Here is a 20,684-nt window from a genome sequence, read left to right as displayed (position 1 = left end):
TCTAAGACAATATACTGGAAGAATTGATACAAGTTGATAACTAATCAAAGAAGAATTATGGCAAAAGACCTAGGGTAATTGGGGATTTTGATTTGGGTAATTAAGTAGATGGATTGACTGAGAAGGGAATACTGAAGAATTATGTTGGGAGGATTGGATAGGAAGGATTTTGGTAAAGATTTTAAGGTAGTTGAATATTTTCTGAGTGGAGATAACTTATTTGGTATATAATTGGATATATTGAGTTAAGGAAATTTATGATTATAGTTATTTGAAGGTTTAGAAGAGTTCACCAACCTGAAATTTATTTTTAATTTTTAAAAATAAATATTTATTGTTCAGATTCTTACAGATGTTCCTTCCTCCCTCCCCCAATAGCTCCCCTCCAGCTGATTCCTCCCCTCAACCCCGTGGCCCTTACCCTCTGCCACTGTCCTCATCCATAGGTATAGAATTTTTGTCCAATTTCTTCCCACACCCCTCACACCTTCTTCCTCTGAGAATTGTCAGTCCACTCCCTTTCTATGCCCCTGATTCTATTATACTCACCAGTTTATTCTGTTTATTAGATTTTTTTTTGTTCATTTGATTTTTAGATTCACTTGTTGATAGCTATGTATTTGTTGTCACTTTGTTGTTCATAACTTTTATGTTTTTCTCTTTAAAGAATAACCTTCAGCATTTCATATAATCCTGGTTTGGTGGTGATGAACTCCTTTAGCTTTTTCTTGTCTGTGAAGCTCTTTATCTGACTTTCAATTCTAAATGATAGCTTTGCTGGGTAGAGTAATCTTTGTCAGTTATCACTTTGAATATTTCTTGCCATTCCCTTCTGGCCTTTGTTGCTTTTTATTTTTATTATATATATATATATATAATTTTTTATTATTTTTTTATACAGAGAGGAAGGGAGAGAGATAGAGAGCTAGAAACATCCATGAGAGAGAATCATCAATCAGCTGCCTCTTTGGATTCCTTTTGTTTGGGGTTCTGTGCGCTTCTTGGACTTGTAAGTCTATTTCTTTCACCAAGTGGGGAAAGTTTTCTGTCATTATTTCTTTAAATAGGTTTTCAGTATCTTGCTCTTTCTTCTTCTGGCATCTCCATAATTCTGACGTTCGTATGCTTGAAGGTTGTCCCAGAGACTCCTTACTACTAATAAAATACCTTCATATTTTAGATTCTTTTTTTCTTTTTGTTTTTCTGGTTGTTTTTCTTTTTTCTTTTTTTTCCTTTTTCTTATATTTCAAGTCTTTTGAGTTGATTCTTGTGGTCCGTTGTCCTTTGGTCTGCTGTTGAATTTCTGTACATTATTCTTTCTTTCAGACGGTGTAAGCTTAATTTCTGACTGGTCCTTTTCTATTTTTTTGGCATTCTCATTAAGATCCTTAAAGGTCTCACTAAGTTCCTTGGAGGTTTCTAAAAGATTCTTGAGTAACCTTATAACTGTGGTTTTGAATTCTATCCAGTAGTTTGCTTTCTTCCATTTCTTTCATTTGTGACATGTTTCTTTGTCTCTGCATTTTTGGCTGCTTCCCTGTGTTGATGGAGTGGCTTTGTGTGGTAGGTGACCTATACAGCCTAGTGTAGGGGTGTCGAACTCAATCAGAGAAGGGGCCAAAATCTAAAATCCAGCCTAAATCGCGGGCCGAATGGTTTACTGAACAGTCATAAACTGTCATTGTGATGGAAACGCAGCGGAGTGCAGTGATGACAGCGCGGTGCGGGCCACATTGCAAGGCCTGGCGGGACGGATTTGGCCCGCGGGCCTTGTGTTTGACACATGTGGCCTAGTGGTTCAGCCTCCTCAATCACCTGAGGTGGACACGCTTGGTACACCCCTTTGTGGACTGAGTGCACAGTCTTGTAGTTAAGCCTTGATTGCTTTTGGTACACTGGGAGGAATTGACTTCCAGGCCAATTGGCTGTGAGGACCCACTGTGTCTCTAATGGAAGAACTGTGCTGGAGACACCCTAATGGGGCAGGACTTGCTTCAGTGGGGTTTTGGTGCTCACTGAGTCTGCCTCTTGTGTCACTTAGGGATGTGAGGAGTTGAAATCTGGTGTTGTCTTACACTGACCACTAGGTACACTGGATCCTGGATCTCCAAGGAGGTGCAGGTCAGTTCTGTCAGAGGCCACCCAGCAGGAGCTACAGCAAGATCTGCAGATTTCTCATTGCTTGGAGTTTGGAAGTCTTTGAGCTGACCCAGCTGCAGTTTGTTGGGTTAAGCTGTGATAGGGCAGGCCATTCATATGCAAAAGCCGCTATGCAGTTTGGGTGGGTTTGTAAATTGGGTGGGGCAGGGTCTCGGAATCATTAGGGCATGCAAACAGTGATAGCTGCCAGTCAGCCCTCCCTGTGTCTCCATGTTTCTGTTGCCACATGCCCCAGTGCAGTAAACAATGATTCCTGCGAGCACTTTTGCAAGAGAGCCACCCTCACTTTGCAACCCAATGACAGTCCCGCTTCTTCCCATAGGAGTCTGGGTCCCCAGAGTCTCATGGGAAATGAGTTCAGAGCAGTCAGGAGCTTATAACTCCCTCTGGATTGAAAGAAGCGCACCCAGTCACCAGACTGATTCTCGCGCCTCCATACCTCTGTTTTTCCATGCCTATGCACATCTTACCCGGTCTCAATGTGCCTTTCTCTTTCCTTCTAGTTGTAGAACTTCTACTCGGCCAGCCTTCCCGTGGTTCTGGGTGTCTTTTAGTTGTAGTTTTGATGTGGTTGTGAGAGGCAGCATGTACAGGTGTATACCTTATGCCGCTCTTGGTTTCTCCACCCTGAGACTTATAAAATGAAAGGGTAGGAAAAAGTTGTGAGGAACATTATTACTTGAGATGGCATGCCCAAGAAGAGTGACTGAAACTAAGGGAAAAGTCTCAAGAATAAAAAGAATCAATACTGTCACATCACGATTGAAGCTGAAGAGTGACTTTAGAAAAAGAGGAGGGATCTACAGAGTGGTGGTGGCAGTATCGGACACAGTAAGTATGCACTAGCAGTCACAGTTAAACCTCAAAGGAGGTTGATTGTACAACTGCTGTTTATAAAGGGGCTTTTAAATTTTGTTCGCTGCCATTGAATAGATGTTTCATTATAAAAATGACTCATATGGACATTATAGGAACCACAAGTATAGACAGGAACTATTTGGTTCTAGTATTTGGGGTATGTTTTGGTCTACATGGCCATGTAATGATTTTGTGTGAATTATAAATGTCACTGTTTTGCAAGTTCATAATATAAAATAGTGAATTTGGTGTATCTACTAAAGGCATGACTGCTTTTTCTTTCTTATAAAACTTGTTCTATCTTTTGTCAGTCACTGAAGTCAATACTAAGGAATTTACTGTGAATGGTTTTGTCCTTAGCCTTACCTTCCTGGAATCACCTTTAGTGAGGGTTTTCCAGTGAAGGCAGGGTTTCAGTGTTACAGCAATATCTTAAACCTAGAAGAAACTTAAGGGCCAATTACCATGACTAAAGAGATTTCCAAGAAATGTTTGTCCCTGGATGTTCTAGGTAATTAGCAGAATAGGAAGGTATGACAGTTTCACAGCTTTTAGTCTTTCCAAGGCAACTGTTGGAATATGTAGTGGAACACTGGCAGTTTCTATTTGCTCTTGAATTTGTCATCATTCTTGTATTTATTGCCCCTCCTAAGGTAATGAATGGGAGCCTTTGGCCTAGGAGACTGTTTTCATGCTTCTATATAAAAGTCTATTATTTTAACAGTCTATAGAACTAACTGAAAGGTATTATTCTGGAATAAGTTACTTTCCTAATTTGGTAAAATTCAAGTTTAGAAATAAATTGGGAGATTAACATCTTATGTCATATTATAGTTCTTGCAAACCATTCTGCCTCAATGAAGAACAGCAAAGTGAGTACAGGTGTCATCTACACTAATAAAGAGAAATATGTAAATTGATGATATGACCAACAGCCAATCAGGAGATATGTAAATCAGCAGGACAAAGATGGTGGTGGCCCTGCCGCTGGCTGTTCCAGCTGTGGAACAGCTGGGTGGGGCAGGATGCCTGCTATGATGCGGGGAGGGGATGTGTGGCAGAGGGAGCTACAGGAGCGGTGCTCCAGCCAGAGGGAAGCGAAGATTGCAGACTCCAGCCAGAGTCAGCAAAGGCTGGCAGGAGCAAAGGTGGAAGGCGGTGGCCAGAGTGGAGGCCAGGGTCCTGGGTGCCAGAGGAAAATGGGTGCTGGCAGCCAGGTGAAGGAAGACCTATTGCACAGATCTTCGTGCAACGGGCCTCTAATCTAATAAAAGATTTGGGATATGTGTACAATGACTATTTCTAACATCTCTTGAATAATCACTTATAGATCTGTCTCCTATAATTATGTGGAACTCTGCAAATGGACATCGTTGTGGATAGTTAACACTTTGATGGACTGTTATGCCAGGATAGTGGAATCTTAGAGTCATCCAATCTGTGATATATGGACTAGCAGCTGTTCTTGGACACTGTCAAGGGAGCTCATTTCATTTATGAATATATCAGAAAGTTAAAGAAGACAAAACTTATTTTGGGTGTGAGAGAATTTTAATACATCACCAAATTAAATGGAAGGACAAGAACATACTGTAGACACAACTTAAGACAATTTAAAATCATAAACAAAATGTGAGGTAGACTAGTGAAATTCACCAAATTTTGGTTAAGAAAATTTTACAGTAATAAAGTTAACAGGTGCCTCCTTTTCTAAAAAAAAAAAAAAAAAAAAAAAAGCATTTGCATAAATTACAGCCAAAAAACAAAACAAAACACCTGACTACAACAATTCTAATTTTACTTTACATTCAGTATTAACCTGTGTGAACTGTCATAGTTCAACAGGTCTATAGGTTTAATTATTATGGAGGCCTAGAGAACACATTCATACCACAATGTTTCTAAGGAATGGCAAGGCTTGAAGCTGAACACACCAAGGTATGTATTAACAAATCATGGTGTCCTGTGCTTGTGCAATTTTATCCTTAAAGGAGAAGGACCTAACATTCTCTAAAGAATTATACTGATAAGGTGATTTTAAAAGATTTAAACCTTAGTTAAGAAAGACATTGAAAAGAATAGGCAGATCAATTTGAACTATCATTGGGGTGATGGTCTTTTGACTTTATTCTGGTATTTCTTTCCACAGGGTTAAATAGTATTTAAGAGATTCTAATTACTTGATTTTTCAGAGTGCAGCCTTCACTAATATGGAGTACCTGCATCTAAAATAACTACTTTAAAAACGTTCTTTAGACTATGAAGCCATAAAGCCAGAAGAAAACCTGAGAAGCCATCTGCCCCAGCCAGATACATCTGTTTTAGAATTATTTCAAGTATTTTATTTGCCCTATATAGTAATATTATTGGAATATTGCACAAACAGTGGGTTTCTTGATATCATCTGCATTAGGCCCTTTTAACCAAACAGGAACATTTGAAATACATTCATATCTAAATCAACCACTTCAAAACGTACCTTTGCCAAAAATTCTGTTATACTAAAATTAAGGAGTATTTTTAAAGCATACATAAGGCAGATCAGATCCTCTTTTAAGGACAATTAAAAATGGGATTTAAAAGAATTGTTCATTCAAAATATATTTAAAGCATCATAAGTAACTATATTAAAACCAAGAGATCTGCAAACCATTTTCAGGTTAGTATATTCCATCTTACTAGCTGTAAACTCCTTGTTATCACAAGCTAATAAAACTGGTCAATTAACACTATTTGTTCTAAGTAAATGCAGGCTTAGTAGGCCCCCTTTCAGTAGTTTCAGGCCATAAATAAGATAACAATTCAAGTAAAAATGGCCATGTTAAGTGGGGATAAAGTGGTACATACAGGCTAATCAGAAAAATGTCAAGAGAATTGGAGTAATTTAAGAGGAAACTTCCAATGGACTTAATTCTAAAACATTTTCTAAAAATCTGTTTTTAATTTTAAAATAATGGTGAGAAATTTATAGAATCTTATGCCTCCTACTATTGATACTGAACAAACACTTCCCTTGCTGATTTTAATGAGTCAAAGACTTTTTAGTTTCTTAGGATATATTCCTAGGGATTACTGGGTCAAATGGGAGTTCCATTTTCAGTTAGAGGAAACTCCATTCTGTTCTCCACAGTGGTTGCACCAGTCTGGAGTCAAAGACTTTTTAATGGGATCTTCCTTACTCCTTACAAAAGAAATCTACTGATAAAGACAGTTCTGTCTCTATGAGCTCATTTCCCTTTTCATCAATTTCCATGTAGTGGTCAGTATAAGCAGATAAAATATTTATTAAGTGTATCTTTCAAAGGAAGCTTTGCTTGAGTCTCTGAAAAGAAACAAACTAGTTCCACTCCATACAGAGCCATTGTCTGGCATGTAACTTTGCTGGTGTCAACTGCTTACTTCCAACCAAGTAGGCTGGGCATGCAGTGACTGCCAAAAGTTCCTTAATTGGCTCAACTACTGAATCAGGTTCTTCTTATACAAGATTAACCACTGTTCCATGTTCTCTTAGACATGGTGTGCTTAGAGACTGGAATCATTATTAAAGAATGGAAAAAGCAAAGTAATTTAAGCAAAGAGAAGCTGCTATATACACAGTGCCTGCTCTGCATTTACTGATTTGTTTGTTCAGTTTAAATAGTAAACTTTAAACTCCTGTGGAAATTTTGCCAAAAGTTTCAATACATATAAGATTATAAATCTTAAACTAACACTGCACAGAGAAAGACAAAGCTACTTCTTTTTTTTTTTTAAATACAAATATCTTCTACATTCTATCATTTCAGACCCCTGAGTAATACTGTACCAAAGTACAGATCTGAAGAGAAACTGAGGGTTCAGGCCTCAAACGTTAATCTTCAATTAATTCCACACCAACGGTGTCTCATGTAACACATTCAGGCTAGCTAATGCTGAGTCAGCTTTCCCCCTAACAAGGTGTAGTAGAAAACACAATGCAAACGCCATGTTCGTTCTCCAAAGTATATCCTCCTCAGGCTCCGAGGGCAGACCGTGTCTTAATCGCATAACTGCCTGAGATGGAGTTAACCTGAATGTAAGGTCCTGAAATGGAACTGAAAGAGAGCAATGCCCCAAGGTTGGGGCGTTCTTTGGAGAACAGACAGACAGGTTGCACTTCGCTCCATCCACAGTGATTGTACTTTAAAGGAAAAAAAAACCAAGTAATTGTTTCTGCCCCACTCCCCCGAGGCATCCCTTTGCTATTTTTGTTCTCTTCAAAAGTTCATACATGACGTCCAGTAAGAAAATACAGGGGCTTGTCATCACTGCTGTTAGCAGTTTGAAATTCATCCCGGAGGCGGAACTGCCACTCATCCTCTAGTTCTAAGCGGACAATTGTCTGGCGTAAGGAGCTTCTGTCTTGGCAAATGACACAGAGGGTAGCACCTTTGGTAAAAAAAAAAAAAGCAGAAGTGCATTTTAGGCTCAGGAATTGATAAGCAACTTTACAACCTCTCTACAATGTATCTCCTAAGTGAACATATCTGAGAACCAACATAGTAGGTAAGTAACCCATCATTTAATTTTATTATTTTGAATAAGTAGTATTAGATCCACAAGTCTGAAGTCAGAGTGTAAAGTGAAATATCTCCCAGTTGCACCCTCCCTTTCCCCTGTGGTAACCAATGGTAAAACGTTTCTCATGTTTCCTCTTAAGAAGGATTTCTCTTATATAACCTCAGCTCTATAGGACTGGATTATTCTTGGTTGTGGGGCTGCTCTGTTCTTTTGTCTGTCTGTCTGTTTTTAAACAGAACGTGATTATATTTAATACACAAGTTTGATACAACCAAAAAGTAAAACACCAGAGTAAAATAGTAACAAAAAACATGGTATTTCATTTGCAATGCAGGAGAAATGGTTAACATCTTTAGTCATAAACAAGCTCTTAAAAACCAATAACAGAGACAATATAATGCAAGGGAACTGGAAAAAATGAAATAATACAAGTGATGATTAAGCACTAAGCATATATGATGATTTTGCTGAGCAGTGATGAAAAATAATTTCTCTGCAGTATCGGTGAGCAGAATAGAGACACTGACACCTAATATTCTTCAGTTTTGATCGGTGTGCAGTTTGAGCTCTCATAAACACTGTGAGGCAAATTAATGAGAAAGAACTATAATCAGGAGGAAAGCTAGTTTTGAATCTATATATAAATTGAATATTTTTAGCCAGAGCAGTTCCAATAAATTGGAATTATTTCAACAAGTTAGTTGAATAAATTCAATAGAATGATATAAAAGCATGTTTAATGCAGAGAAAATGTGTGGCCAGTGTAAGCACCTAAAACACTACTTGCCCATCAATATATCAGCACAACCCAGAAAGGTGCACACAAACTCTGTTAGTAGTGGATGATAGTGTAGGGAGTTCAGTCAGTCGTACTGTGATCTGTATTGATGGGGGTGGTGGGTACCAGAAATATTGAGGGGACATTTTATTTCGCAGTGTACCTGAAACTAATGCAAAATAATATTGAATATAATCTAATTGAAAAAAAATTTTTGTAACATGGAGGAGGGTAAAATTAAAAGGAAAACAAAGGTACATAAAACAATAATTACATACTTAACAAATTTCTATTTGCCTAGAATCTAAAGATTAATTTTAATGAATACATTTTAAATCTACTTTGGGATAATAAGTAAAGTCAGAACTATATGGGAGCCCTGGAGGAGGCCTCTCAATGGCACGTCCTAGGTTTCGGTATTAATGTCTCCAGCTTTCCATCTCTTGGATTCAGTCCAACAGCAACAAGGACAACAGTCAACATGCCTGCTTCCAGTTCTCTCCACGCCACCCGTTTGGTCCCCTTGAACATGAGCTTTCTCACTCTTGTGTTGCTTGGCGGGGAGTGTCCATGGCCACGCCCAGGAGCATCTCTGAGCCTTTCTGAAGACTGCCTGGGCGCCTCAGATACTGGCAGGAGCAATGGCATGCGACCCATTCCGTCATCACATGCATATCACCAGGGCGGCTGCTCTGTTCTTGTAGGATGTCTAACATCCTTGGCTTCTACCTGCTATACTGCCAGCAGCAGCAGTGTAACAATCTAAATATCTCCAGATGTTGGCCAAATGCCCCCTGCAAGGCAGTCATCCCCCACGACTGTTCCAGATGTGTGGTGTTTTTTTTTTTTGTGTGTGTGTGTGTATAATTACCTAATCTCACTCATAAAGTGGTAATACGCTGTACACAGTATTCTGAACCTTACCTTTTTCACTGACCTCAGAGGGCATCTTGTCAGGATTATTTGTGATGCCTGATCTACAGTTCTTAGGCAAATCTAACTCTTTGTAGAGGGCATACTTGTCGTAAGTGAGTAACTTGATTTTTATTAAAATTAGATTATATGAGAAGCATTACTTCTCTTCTTGCATTGATTCCTTCCTAAAGTTAATAGTGGCAAAACATTTAATGTTACAAATCTGGTTATTCATCTAGTATTCATCTTAGTATATCAAGACTTGATTCCTCAGTTAAAATCAAGATACTCAATTTACTGGCAAAAAAATGACTGTTAAAGTGCTTTTTAAAATATATTTCTCACCTTTGTATTTTGTCCAATGGGAACCAATAGTATTCACAAGCAAAATACTAAATTTGATTTACCTTTTAGAAATTTAAATTTCTTAAGAAGATCAGCACCTACAAAAGAGTCACAGAGGTACAAGAGGAGTCCACTGAAAAACACCCCTTCACAGTTGACATTGCTGGAGTGGGGTCTGGAGCTGATGTAGCAAATGGCCACCTGGAATGATCAAGCAGAAGGAGCATGGGCATTTCAGAAGCAAAGTGTATGCACTTTATCTGAATGAGTCAGTGTCTTCCTCTTTAGCTGTCTGTTTCAGGATAAAGGAAAATATGTATATTTTTAATTGAAATTTAAATGAGTTGGTTATTTAAGCTTTGCACCTCTTCTATTTAGTGTACCAAGTTTTACATATTTAAAGCTTCTAGTTTATTTTTCATTAATCTGGGATGGTTATGAAAGAATTAGTAGTAAGAAACAAAATAAGCCCCTCCATCTAAGAGTGTTTATAAAATGAAGCCGTCTTCCACAGAAAGGTATACGGAAGAAAAAGAAAATGTTTAGATTACCTTATTAGTGAGAGTAAACACTTTTAATCAGCTTTACATGTAGATAGACTTAAATTTTCAATTGATTAGAAGCTTCAAACCGCATGAATAGACAAAAATAGACCCAGAGACAGAGAAGCATCGAACAGACTGCCCAATCTCGGAGGGGAGAGGTTTAAGAGATCAACCAGAGGGCTTGAATGCATGCATATAAACATAACCAATGAACACATTCAGTAAGGGGGTGAGGGGATGTGCTGGGGGTGGGAGTGGCTGCGGAGAGGTCAATGGGGGGAAAAGGAAACGTAACATTTTAAACCAGTCGTCGCCAACCGGTGGTCCGTGAGGTCCAGAAGGTTGGCAACCACTGGTTTAAGGAAACTTCGGAGCAGCAACTGCCAACTGGTGGTCTGTGGACCACTGGTGGTCTGTGAAGTCCGAAAGGTTGGCGACCTCTGCTTTAAACAAAAATAATTTTAAAATAAAATATCATCTGATACATGTGATTGGGGGGAGCAAACAACTGTTTCTGCCCAGCTGAGGTAGTGGGCTTCTCAGCAGAGCTGACCTCGGAGCTAAGCTTTGAGTGTTCACTGGCTCACTGTGGAGAGGTGGAATGTGGGTGGGGAGGGACAACTACCATCGCGCCTTGTGTGAGCCTTTGCATAAATGAGTCTGTTACAGGTTCCTTTTTGGCTTTTTCAAATGGGAGCTAAAATGGAAAATAAGTGGATGAAAGTGGGTAAAGCACAGTACGAGCCCACTCCCCCTTTACCTCTGGTCCAATGTTAAGATAGCAATCAACAGCTAACACAGGACTCTTGAAGTTCCGGATGGCTTTGGGGAAGAGTTTGTAGGAGGCGTGCTGCAGGAACTTCTCCAGGAGGAACTGCGCAGGGGCTGCCAGTAACGTGTGCTCGCTGTCGGGAGCACAGACATACTGAAGGGGCAGGATGGGTGCTAAGCTCTCTGACACCTGAAATCAGAGCCGAGATTATCATGGAGCACGTGTGTGTCACTGGATGAAATGGGCAAGGAAACACTGCACTGCATCCCGGCAGTCCCCAAATAACAGTGCAACAGTGACAAGCCTGTCCTTGGGTTCTGAAAATGTTTTTCACTTGGTACAGAACAGTACTGTCATATCTCACGACTCACACACAGCAAGAACAGGTGGCAATGGAAAAGCAGGCTTCTTTGAAAGTTATTGCACTTAGCAAGTACACTGTGAGGAATAATAGGAAGCCTTTTATAGTGCTCTGGAGAAAACAACTGAGAAAAAAAGCACAAAGGTTTCTAAGCTTCACTGCGGGGGCGGGGTGTCCCCATATGTTATAAATGATTAGATGCCAGTATATCTTAAACAGGAAAGGACAGCCCATGGAATTTGCAACCTTAACAGGTTTTGATCTGTTACTTTCTGTTTTTAATAATTTTTATTTTTTCAATTACAGTTGAAATATGATATTAGTTTCAGGTATACACCCCCAGTGATTAGACATTATGTAACTTACTAAGTGATCATCCCAATAAATCTTGTACCTATATGACACCATACAGTTCTTAGAATATTATTGACTATATTCCATAATGCTGTGCTTTACACCCCCTTGACTATTCTGTTAACAACCAATTTGAACTTAGTCTGTTCACCTTTTTCACCCATCCCCCAACTCCCTCCCATCTGACGACCATCAAAATATACCCTGCATCTAAGTCTGTTTCAGTTCTGCTTCTTGAGTATTTTGCTTGTGGATATCATGGAGTACAGGTGTGCTGGCTCTGGGGACTCCAGGGAGGTGCAAGCCAAGGTCAGTTGCCTTTTGTGTTCTGGCTGGTTCCGCCCGGTGGTATGAGCTACAAAGCAATCTGCAGATGGCTGCTAATTTTCCTGGGTGTGGAGGTACCCAGGTGGGGCTAAGCTGTGAACCAAGGCCAGCTGCTATTGCCTGGCTAGGAAGGGGCACTGAGGCCAGAAACTCGTGAGATGTATGGGGCACCCTGAGGCCAGAAACTGCTGGTTTGAGAGATTTTAGGAAAGTTTAAAGCATAAGACAAGACAGACCATGTGTTTGAAAAAGCCACTGGAAACAGCTTGGGTGGGCAAGCTGGATGGGTGGGGTCTCCAGGAATCACCAGGGCAGGCAGGAAAACACTGAGCCAAGTTGATGGAGACGCAGCTATGGCACCTGCCTGCCAGCTGTGTGTGTGCGAGGTGGGGGAGGGGGTGTCTCAGAAAAGGAACAATGGCCTCTGCCAGCACTTGTCTGGCAAAAAGTTGCACCCCCTCCCCAGCTCTTACCCTGATGCCAGACAATTTAGTTCCTCCCTGTATATCCCTGCACCGTTTTAGCTGCTGTCCCAGCACTGGTGCTCAGAGGGAGTGAGTGCAAGTAAGTGTATGTGTGGGCTCTCTGAGAGGAACTCTAGCAGCTTTGTCTTAGCCAAACTTCCCACTGGTTTTTACAGCCACAAGTTATGGACACTTCTCTTCCTGGCATTGGAACCCCAGGCTGAGGATCCTGGTATGGGACCAGGATCCTTTGCTCCTCACAGGGGACCTCCTCAGCCAAGATACCCTTTCTGACTTTTGACCAGCCCATTCTGCTCCTACCAATCTGTGGCTTCTCCCTTAAACCCCTAGTTGTGGGACTTTGGTTCAGCTAGATTTCTGAACGATGGCTGTTCTACAGTTCAGTTGTAATTTTGATGTGGTTGTGGGAGAAGGTGAGTACCGCCTTTTACCTATTCCACCATCTTGACTGGAAGTCTCTGGTCTTTTACTTTCTTGACAAGCATCTTGATTTACTTTTCTCATGTATTACATAAAGAATACAGAATGTTACGTTTAAAACAGAATCCTTGAGGGAGTTGTGAAGCCTTAAATCTAAAGAGAAGGAATTGGCCAGGACCGGTTTGGCTCAATGGATAGAGCGTTGGCTTGGGAACTGAAGGGTCCTGGGTTCGATTCCGGTCAAGGGCATGTACCTTGGTTGTGGGCATATCCCCAGTAAGGGGTGTGCAAGAGGCAGCTGATTGATGACTCTCTCTCTTATTAATGTTTCTAACTCTCTATCTCTCTCCCTTCCTCTCTGTACAAAATCAATAAAATATATTTAAAAAAAAAATAAAGAGAAGGAATTGTGTTGTATTTTCAAATGTTGTGTCTGGCTGGAGATGAGTCCTCAGGAAATGAGGACTGCAAATGCAGGTTTGGCATTAGGGCTCCCACTTTCTAATTAAAGTGCTTAATGCCAGTACCTACCTGATAACAAAGATATCAATAAGAAATTGTTGTCAACAGAATCAAGTTTGCAAACTTACCATGATCTTTGGTTTAATGATAAAGTCCCTTTGCCCTCCAACCTGAATGTGTTTCTTCATGAGACTGAAGTTATTAAAACGACAGATGAGCAGGCCACTGCTGTTTGTTCTCAGGTTAAAGTCAACGTCTTCACAGAAATACCTTAAATCATAATCACAATAGGTTTCTTTGGCAGCCTGACACATCTCAACCATGATCATTACACACAAAGAAAGAGATGTGTGGCAGATATTAAGAGACAGCCTCACACAGAATCAACCTTGTCTTCATGTAGAGCTGGCCCTCTAAACACCTGCCTGGGTGAAGACCCCGGTTTGGGAATCACAGCCATCAAATAAAGGAGGAGTGAGGTGACTCTGGTCCCAGACATTTCTCAGGACCTTAGGCTTCTTGAACTGAACTAGACTGCACATTCTACACACACACTTGCAAGACAGGAGTGCATAGGTGCTCTTAAGTTTTTAAATTCTAGCTGCAAATAGGATGAAGCATCTGTCAAACTTAAAACAAGCGAAATAGCTACAGCATAGCCCAGTAGCTACAGGATTGGGGATTGACAGAAGAGGGACTTTATGGTCCCTGGCTTTTCTTTATTTGGCCAGATAAGATTTTCCAGGATATGGACATAATTTATTCAGGAGGCAAGGCCAAGGTTAGCCTGCTCATTCTCATCTACTGGCTTTTCTACAGGATCCAGACCTCTGGATATTTGGGGAAAGTGATTACCTTCTGAGGTCAGAGGAAGAAGGAAGAACTAACCTGCAGTGGGCTTATGGGTCCACACACTGACTAGTGTTGACTCAACAGTTTGTCCCTACTCCAGTTTTTGTTGAATAATGAGATCACTGAAACATTTTCTAAGTGTTTTATATTATAACACCTGTTAAGGATTTAAGTCAGTTCAAAGGATGGTGAAAGGGACACTTAGAGACTTGATTCTCCCCCCTTTCTCCTTGTCCATGTAAAGAGATTCTCAGTTTTCAATGAAAGACAGAAACAGGAATAAAAAGCACGATAGAGGTTAGAGCTGGGCAGAGGCCATGACCAGGATCACTTGCACCCAGGAGCCTGGCTACCTGTTGAAGTCGTACTGCACGTTCTGGGTCAGGTCTATGTTGAGGAGGATGAAGTCATGCACGTGGCACCTGGAGAACGGGACCCGCAGACTCTGGGCGGCCAGCTTGCTGCTCCATTTCTGGATGCCCAGGATTGCATAGTGGATGATTTTTGGTGTTGCTTCAATGTGCTGTAGGACACTCTTCAAGGACACATTCTTACTGGAAACTCCTTCCATGGGCTGGCTACGAAATGTAAAGTTAGTTTATGTAAGTTATCAACAAATATTATAGAAAACAGGGTCATTTATGAAGGGCCAACACTACTATACAGTATTAATTATCCGTAATAAAATTAGCTCATTTACTTTCTATTAGCCTGGAATGGAGGAAAGGTGTCAAGCTCAGTTTTCATACTGCCAGACACTGCTAATATTTTAGGAAACTTGAGGTGTATCACTTTAAGACTAAGAAAGCAAGCCAGCCCCTGCTTCAAAGCGAATAATGAGCAGGAAGTTACTAGAGTGAGGTAGCCAGAGGTCAGAAGTATTCTTCTGATTATTGTATAATCATGGAATATTTGAGAACGTCACTGACTTCAAACCCACAATGAAAACAAGGACACAAAAATCACAATGTTTGAGTTGGAAAGACCTAGAAATCTGGCTGTGTTTCAACAAGGGTGTTGTTGACATCTGGGGCCATTTCTTGTGTTGGACTTTCCCAGTGTCAATTCTCCCCTGGTTCTCATGGACCCCTCACCACTGCCCCCGGAGGAAAACCAGTGGTATTGGCCCAACCATAATTTTACAGGTGATGAAAATGAGAAAGGTGAAATAACTTTCCCTCTCATCCAGATCACACAGCAAAGCTGGGGCTAAAATGCAGGCTCCCTGATTTAGAAGCCAATGCCTTTTTTTTTTTTTTTTTTTTTTAAAGAAAATCCTCACCCCAGAATATTTGTCCATTTATTTCTAGAGAGAGGGAAAGACAGAGAGAAATATCACTGAGAGAGAAACACATCGACTGGTTGCCTCCTGCATGTGCCCTAACCAGGGCCCGGACCAGGGAGAAGCCTGTAACCAAAGTATGTACCCTTGACTAAAATCGACCCCAGGACCCTTCGCTCTTCAGGCCAACACTCTATCTACTGAGCCAAACCGGCAAGGGCTGGACTTTCTAAACAAAACATACTCTCCATAGACTTATAGCTAACCAAAGCCATGCTGCAGAAATGGCCCAGGAACTTAATGGCATACTGAATGTCTAAATTTTAAAAATAGATTTTATTGATTTTTTTACAGAGAGGAAGGGAGAGGGATAGAGATACAGAAACATCGATGAGAGAGAGACATCGATCAGCTGCCTCCTGAACACCCCCCACTGGGGATGTGCCCGAAGCCAATGTACCGGAATCGAACCTGGGACCTTTCAGTCCGCAGACCGACACTCTGTCCACTGAGCCAAACCGGTTTCGGCTGAATGTCTAAATCTAAAAAACAATGTACTCGTGAGGGGGGTCTTGTGGATGATCTTCCTGCTCTGGAAAGCTATCCCTCCTCTATTCCATGCGTAACTGCAGCCGAGGAGAGGACCTTCTCGATGGGACTGCCCGGGAAGTACCGCTACCTGGTCTGCTCCTGAGCACTGTGCATGTTCCACAGGACGCAGGAGTCGTCCATCACAACGATGAAAGGCCAGACACACTGGCGTCTAACCCCCAGCTCTTCCAGGCGGTTCCTCTCCAGCTCCAGGTTGTGGTATGACAGCTCCTTAATGAGAAACCTGGCGGCACCTGGAAGGCAACGCGAGTGCAGCTGCAGGTCCTCCCTCAGGAAGCCCCGCAGACACGCCCTCGGCCCACAGGCACGCCTGTCCCTGCGGTGACCACGGCGAGCAGGGTCGCCGAGGCGTTCAGAACAAACTCCAGGCAAAAATCACAGAGGAAGTCTTTGAAATGCACAAGGACAGCCAACAGCGACAGGGGTCAGCTTGAACGTATGGTCCGAACACACATGGCCCCACCCGCCTAGTGATATATATATATAGGCTGCAAGTAAACAAAGCTTGATCCGGTGCATGTCACTGAGGAGGACCGAAACTCACGAGAATGCTGTAAACAGCCTGACCAGGCCCCCCTTACTCTGCCTCGTGGCATCTGGCTATAAAGTAAAGACACGGTGGCGTGTAGTCCGAGGCGCTGCTGGCTCCCCGTCAGGGAAGCAGCGTCCCACCGAGTCCCAGCTTTCCTTCTCTTGTCTGTCTTTTCTGATCCTTCGCCGCCCCCGCTCGGGGTCACTGAACCTGGCCGAGCTGGCGCGGCACCTCAGGCGCCCAGGAGCCGAGTATGCCGCGGCCCATGGCAGCTCCCACCACTACCTCAAGCCCTCCTGCAGGGCTGCTCCATACACCCGTGACTTTTTTAGTCACCTGTACTGAGAAGTGAAAAGTCCTGCAAAACTGCAGAGGGTGGAAAAATAAACATGTGAAGAGGAGTACGCGTCCCCCGGTCAGGAGGGCAGGACGCTCTGCAGAGGCGGGGGACCCTCTGAGGGGTTCACGCCCAGGGAACGGAGCTCGCCGTCAGCCCTGCCCCCTGCCCCCTGCCCCCGGGGGCCCTTACCCACGCCTGCGTTATTGAACGTGCCGGGGAGCACAAGCATGATGTGGTTGGGCCAGTACTTGCGGTACAGCGGCATCTCATATTCTTTGACCACCAGGAGATGCAGGTGGCTGATGCCCTCCATGGCATGAAAAAGGTTTAGGAGTCCGTGCTCGTGGCGACCACTGGAAGGAGTGAAAATAGGGCTCTTGACTGCATTCAAATTCTGTTGGAAACAAACACACACGCACACACACACAAAAAAAGACCAGAGACCAAAAGGGGAATTAAAACCCTTGGATTTAAGAAGCTTCGAGAACCTGATGTAGTGCCCGATAGTCCTCGTGTCCAGATACTGCCACCCACCTTGTCGGACACCAGGGGCAGGCGCATGCTCTCCAGGTGTTTGCCCTGCTTGCTGAAGACAAAGTGGCTCTCTTTGGACTTGGGGATGATGAAGTAGAGCTGCACCTCTTCTCCCAGCATGGAGGAGGAGAACGTGAATGCGTGGAGGGTGGAGTCAGACACCTACATTCGCAGAGAAGGGGAGGAATGTGAGCTCACCGTTGACGGACTTCAGGGCCGCTCGTGAAGGTTGTTACTGAGAATGTATTCCTGCCACAGGACCTGGCCGTGGACAGGGTTGGGAAGGCAAATGCTTTCCCTTCGGAAGCTGCCACTGCTACGAGTGTCAAGCATCTCGTGGGAGGCTTGGCACTGTCCTTGCAACCCCAAAAAAGGCCCTGGCTATCACTCTCACTTGCCACTTTCCCCATCACCTGTACTTAAAGATGCTCTGGCAGAAAACAGACACTATGGGGAACCAGCCCACCTTCTGTGTTCCTACCTCTCAGTTCTTTCTAAATAAAAGCGTAACCATGGACTCCTCTGCATGCCTAGTGGTCCAAACCATCCACTGCTAGAAATAAGGATGTGTCTGGGTTGATGCAAATCAACAAACTTGTTTATTGCTTAAGGGGCCCAAGACACTAAAATTTAGTTTATTTCCCTCTCTTACCACCCCCCTCCCCCCAAGCCACATTCCAGAAAAGCCCAAAGTAATTTTAATCAACTGCTTCATGCACCGTGCTCACAGAGAGTGGCTCCATCTCATCAATCAGCATCCCTAGACGAGGGTCTGAACAGGGGAGCCTTAGTTTTCGCCCCCCTTCTACGTGAGGTCACGTGGTAGCCGGCAGGGGGAAGGGCGCACCTGGGCGGCGGAGGTGAAGTCCATGTAGTGGTGGCACTGCTCGCAGTGGTGGAAGGTGTTGTAGGCCGCGTACTTGGTCAGCATCATAGACACGGTTTCTCGTTTCCTGGGCTCCTCTGCTCTGGATTCCTTTATTGCTTCTGTGCACAAAGGGTCAGAAAACCTTCCCATGAGACCCATGAAGCCCCTACGCCTGGGAGAAAGTCCCCGGCTCCCTGAAAAGGTTTTTCCAAGGATTCTAGAATTTACACTGAGAAGCGGGTATGAAAGTAAAAGGGTGTGTGTATGTGTGTGTGTAAGGGAAGAGAAATGCAGAGAGGAGACTGAAGCTGCTCTCAAAGATTCAACTGCCTCGGGCCTCCTGCCCGACTTAGGTTCCCGTTGACCTTCCGGGGAGAGGAGCCTGGCTCCGCCTGCACTGACCTTGCTTGACCCCTGCTTGCTTCTCAGTGTACACCAGGCTCATCAGGCTGTACTTGGGATCATGCACGCTGATGTCAAAGGGCATTTTGCTGAAGCTCTCGATGTCGGGCCAGGGCTCTCCCTCGGACTGGCTGGCTCCGCTGCTCTCGCTGTGATCTGGGACAAGGAGAAAGAGTGTGCAGAGCAGGCAGACGGCCCAGACTCCCTCCCACGTGTCAGGGACAGAAGGTTTCCCGAGATATCCATTCCAATGGGTGGGCCAAGGCATTTCTGGAAAACGAGCTGCCATCCCCAGGTGGAGGGACCAGAACTGCCCCTTCGTACCCGCGCTGGGAGGGATGCCTGCCCTGACTGGCCCCCAGCAGTAGCCTCTGCACATCTGGTCCACATCTATGAGATCAACGAGTTGCCCACGTGAGCGCCTTACATTGGTTTAAAAGCTTGTTTAATTTCGGATGATCTAGATTCTTAGAGTTTTAGTTGTGGGGTTTTCAGATACCGACAGCCTACGTTCGAGACTGCAGGGATGCAGGGAGCAAGGTCCCCAATGTCTGCTTCGTGTCAGAACTGTGGGGAAGCTGGACAAACCCCGGTGCTGGGCTACACCCCCTCCCACCTCCCTCATCACCAGGCATCTGTGGGGGCATCAAGCTCTACCCAGGTCCAGGCTGACTAGCCCGGGGCCTGAGCTCAGCTGCTGCCCCTGACCACGCACACCTGCAGGCGCAGACCTTAACGCTCAGAGTTCCCTGATGGTTGTACGAGTCAAAGTGCACAGACCCTGGCAGGCACGTGGTACATACGCAACAGATGATATTTATTGTTATTAACAAAATTTGTAACATCAAAGCTTGACAACTTTCAAAAGGAGAAACTTAAAAAAAAAACCCAGCCTAGAGATGAGAAGTACAGCTCTTATCTCTTAAAACGATGCTGCTTATTTTTCTATCTTTGGGCTGAAGTTTGCATTTTATTTAAAAGCTAAAGCTCATTCTAGTTTTTAAAAAAGGGGTCACTGTGCCTCTCCAGAGCACTGACACATCCATCCCACGGATATGAGGGAGAGGGAATAAAGCCAAACAGCACTCCTTGCTACAAAGGCCAGGCTCGAGGGTCATGGGCTGGGCAGACCGTCTCACAGCTCACTGCACAGATCTGGGACCTGAGGACAGAATGAAGGGTATTGCTGACTGTGGTGCCAAGGCCTTGTGGGAAAGTCGGCGGGATGGAGGGCTCCTCCTGGCTGGTTTGGGCTCAACCCCCTCCAGAAGGCCGAAGGGAGAGTGTTCTAAAGCCAACCAGGAGCTCTGGATCCCTTCTAAGGTGGGCCAGGTGCGGGGGACACAGGAGATGAGGCTGTGACCATGGAGTGTGTGTGTGTGTGTGTGTGTGGGATCATGCATATGAGCTGGTAATGACATAGGGTCAAAGTGATTTTAAAATGATTAATTACGGCTATTTTACCTAGTCTTGCTCTAGACTAAACTAGACCCTTGGGCTTGTCACAGAACAGGTCAATTATTTAGGAAAAGTAAGTGAGGTGAGACCTCCACGGCTAATCTGACAGAAGTCGCCAGGGCCTTTCCCTCCTTCTCGCTCGAGGACTTCTTCCTCATCACCTCTTCTTCCTCATTACCTCTGCTTACCTCAGTGTCTCTCCCCTCTGCCCCCTCCCCCCTCCCTCCGGCACAGTCAGCCATTCTGAGATGTGCAGCCAGGTTCAAGGCCAAGCTATCCTTAGCCACAGCTAATGCTGGCTGAGCCCTGCTCACTCCAACTTCAGGATGGCCACAGAGCGGGACTGCCCCACAGGTGCCAGCTGGGAAGCGCTGGGAGGGGGCTCAGCTGGGATGATCTTCCTGAACACCAGCCCGCACGGCCCTGCGTGTCACTGCCAACGTGAAGGCGTCTGTTCACGGCTCAGGCTTCGGCTGCACACAC

At 43.8% G+C, this 20,684-nt stretch overlaps 1 protein-coding gene across 1 annotated transcript in view; it reads right to left on the bottom strand.

Annotated features, from left to right (window-relative positions):
- Positions 1–6,306: 6,306 nt before the first annotated feature.
- The window catches only part of GREB1L (GREB1 like retinoic acid receptor coactivator), a 198,644-nt gene continuing 184,266 nt past the window's right edge, over positions 6,307–20,684 (bottom strand). Inside the window, exons 26-35 of the mRNA XM_036418475.2 lie at positions 18,744–18,899; positions 18,321–18,460; positions 17,474–17,635; positions 17,129–17,333; positions 16,135–16,300; positions 14,527–14,751; positions 13,450–13,591; positions 10,901–11,101; positions 9,658–9,796; positions 6,307–7,425 (exon numbers count right to left, since the gene is read on the bottom strand). Coding sequence (XP_036274368.1) covers positions 7,262–7,425; positions 9,658–9,796; positions 10,901–11,101; positions 13,450–13,591; positions 14,527–14,751; positions 16,135–16,300; positions 17,129–17,333; positions 17,474–17,635; positions 18,321–18,460; positions 18,744–18,899 — 1,700 coding nt within the window. The 3' untranslated portion in view covers positions 6,307–7,261. The remainder of the gene's footprint in view (positions 7,426–9,657; positions 9,797–10,900; positions 11,102–13,449; positions 13,592–14,526; positions 14,752–16,134; positions 16,301–17,128; positions 17,334–17,473; positions 17,636–18,320; positions 18,461–18,743; positions 18,900–20,684) is intronic.

Source organism: Pipistrellus kuhlii, unplaced genomic scaffold, assembly GCF_014108245.1.
Source record: "Pipistrellus kuhlii isolate mPipKuh1 unplaced genomic scaffold, mPipKuh1.p scaffold_m20_p_6, whole genome shotgun sequence".
Classification (NCBI taxonomy): Eukaryota; Metazoa; Chordata; class Mammalia; order Chiroptera; family Vespertilionidae; genus Pipistrellus; species Pipistrellus kuhlii.
The sequence above is the reverse complement of the archived record's forward strand: the minus strand, read 5'-3'. Positions and strand labels throughout refer to the sequence as shown.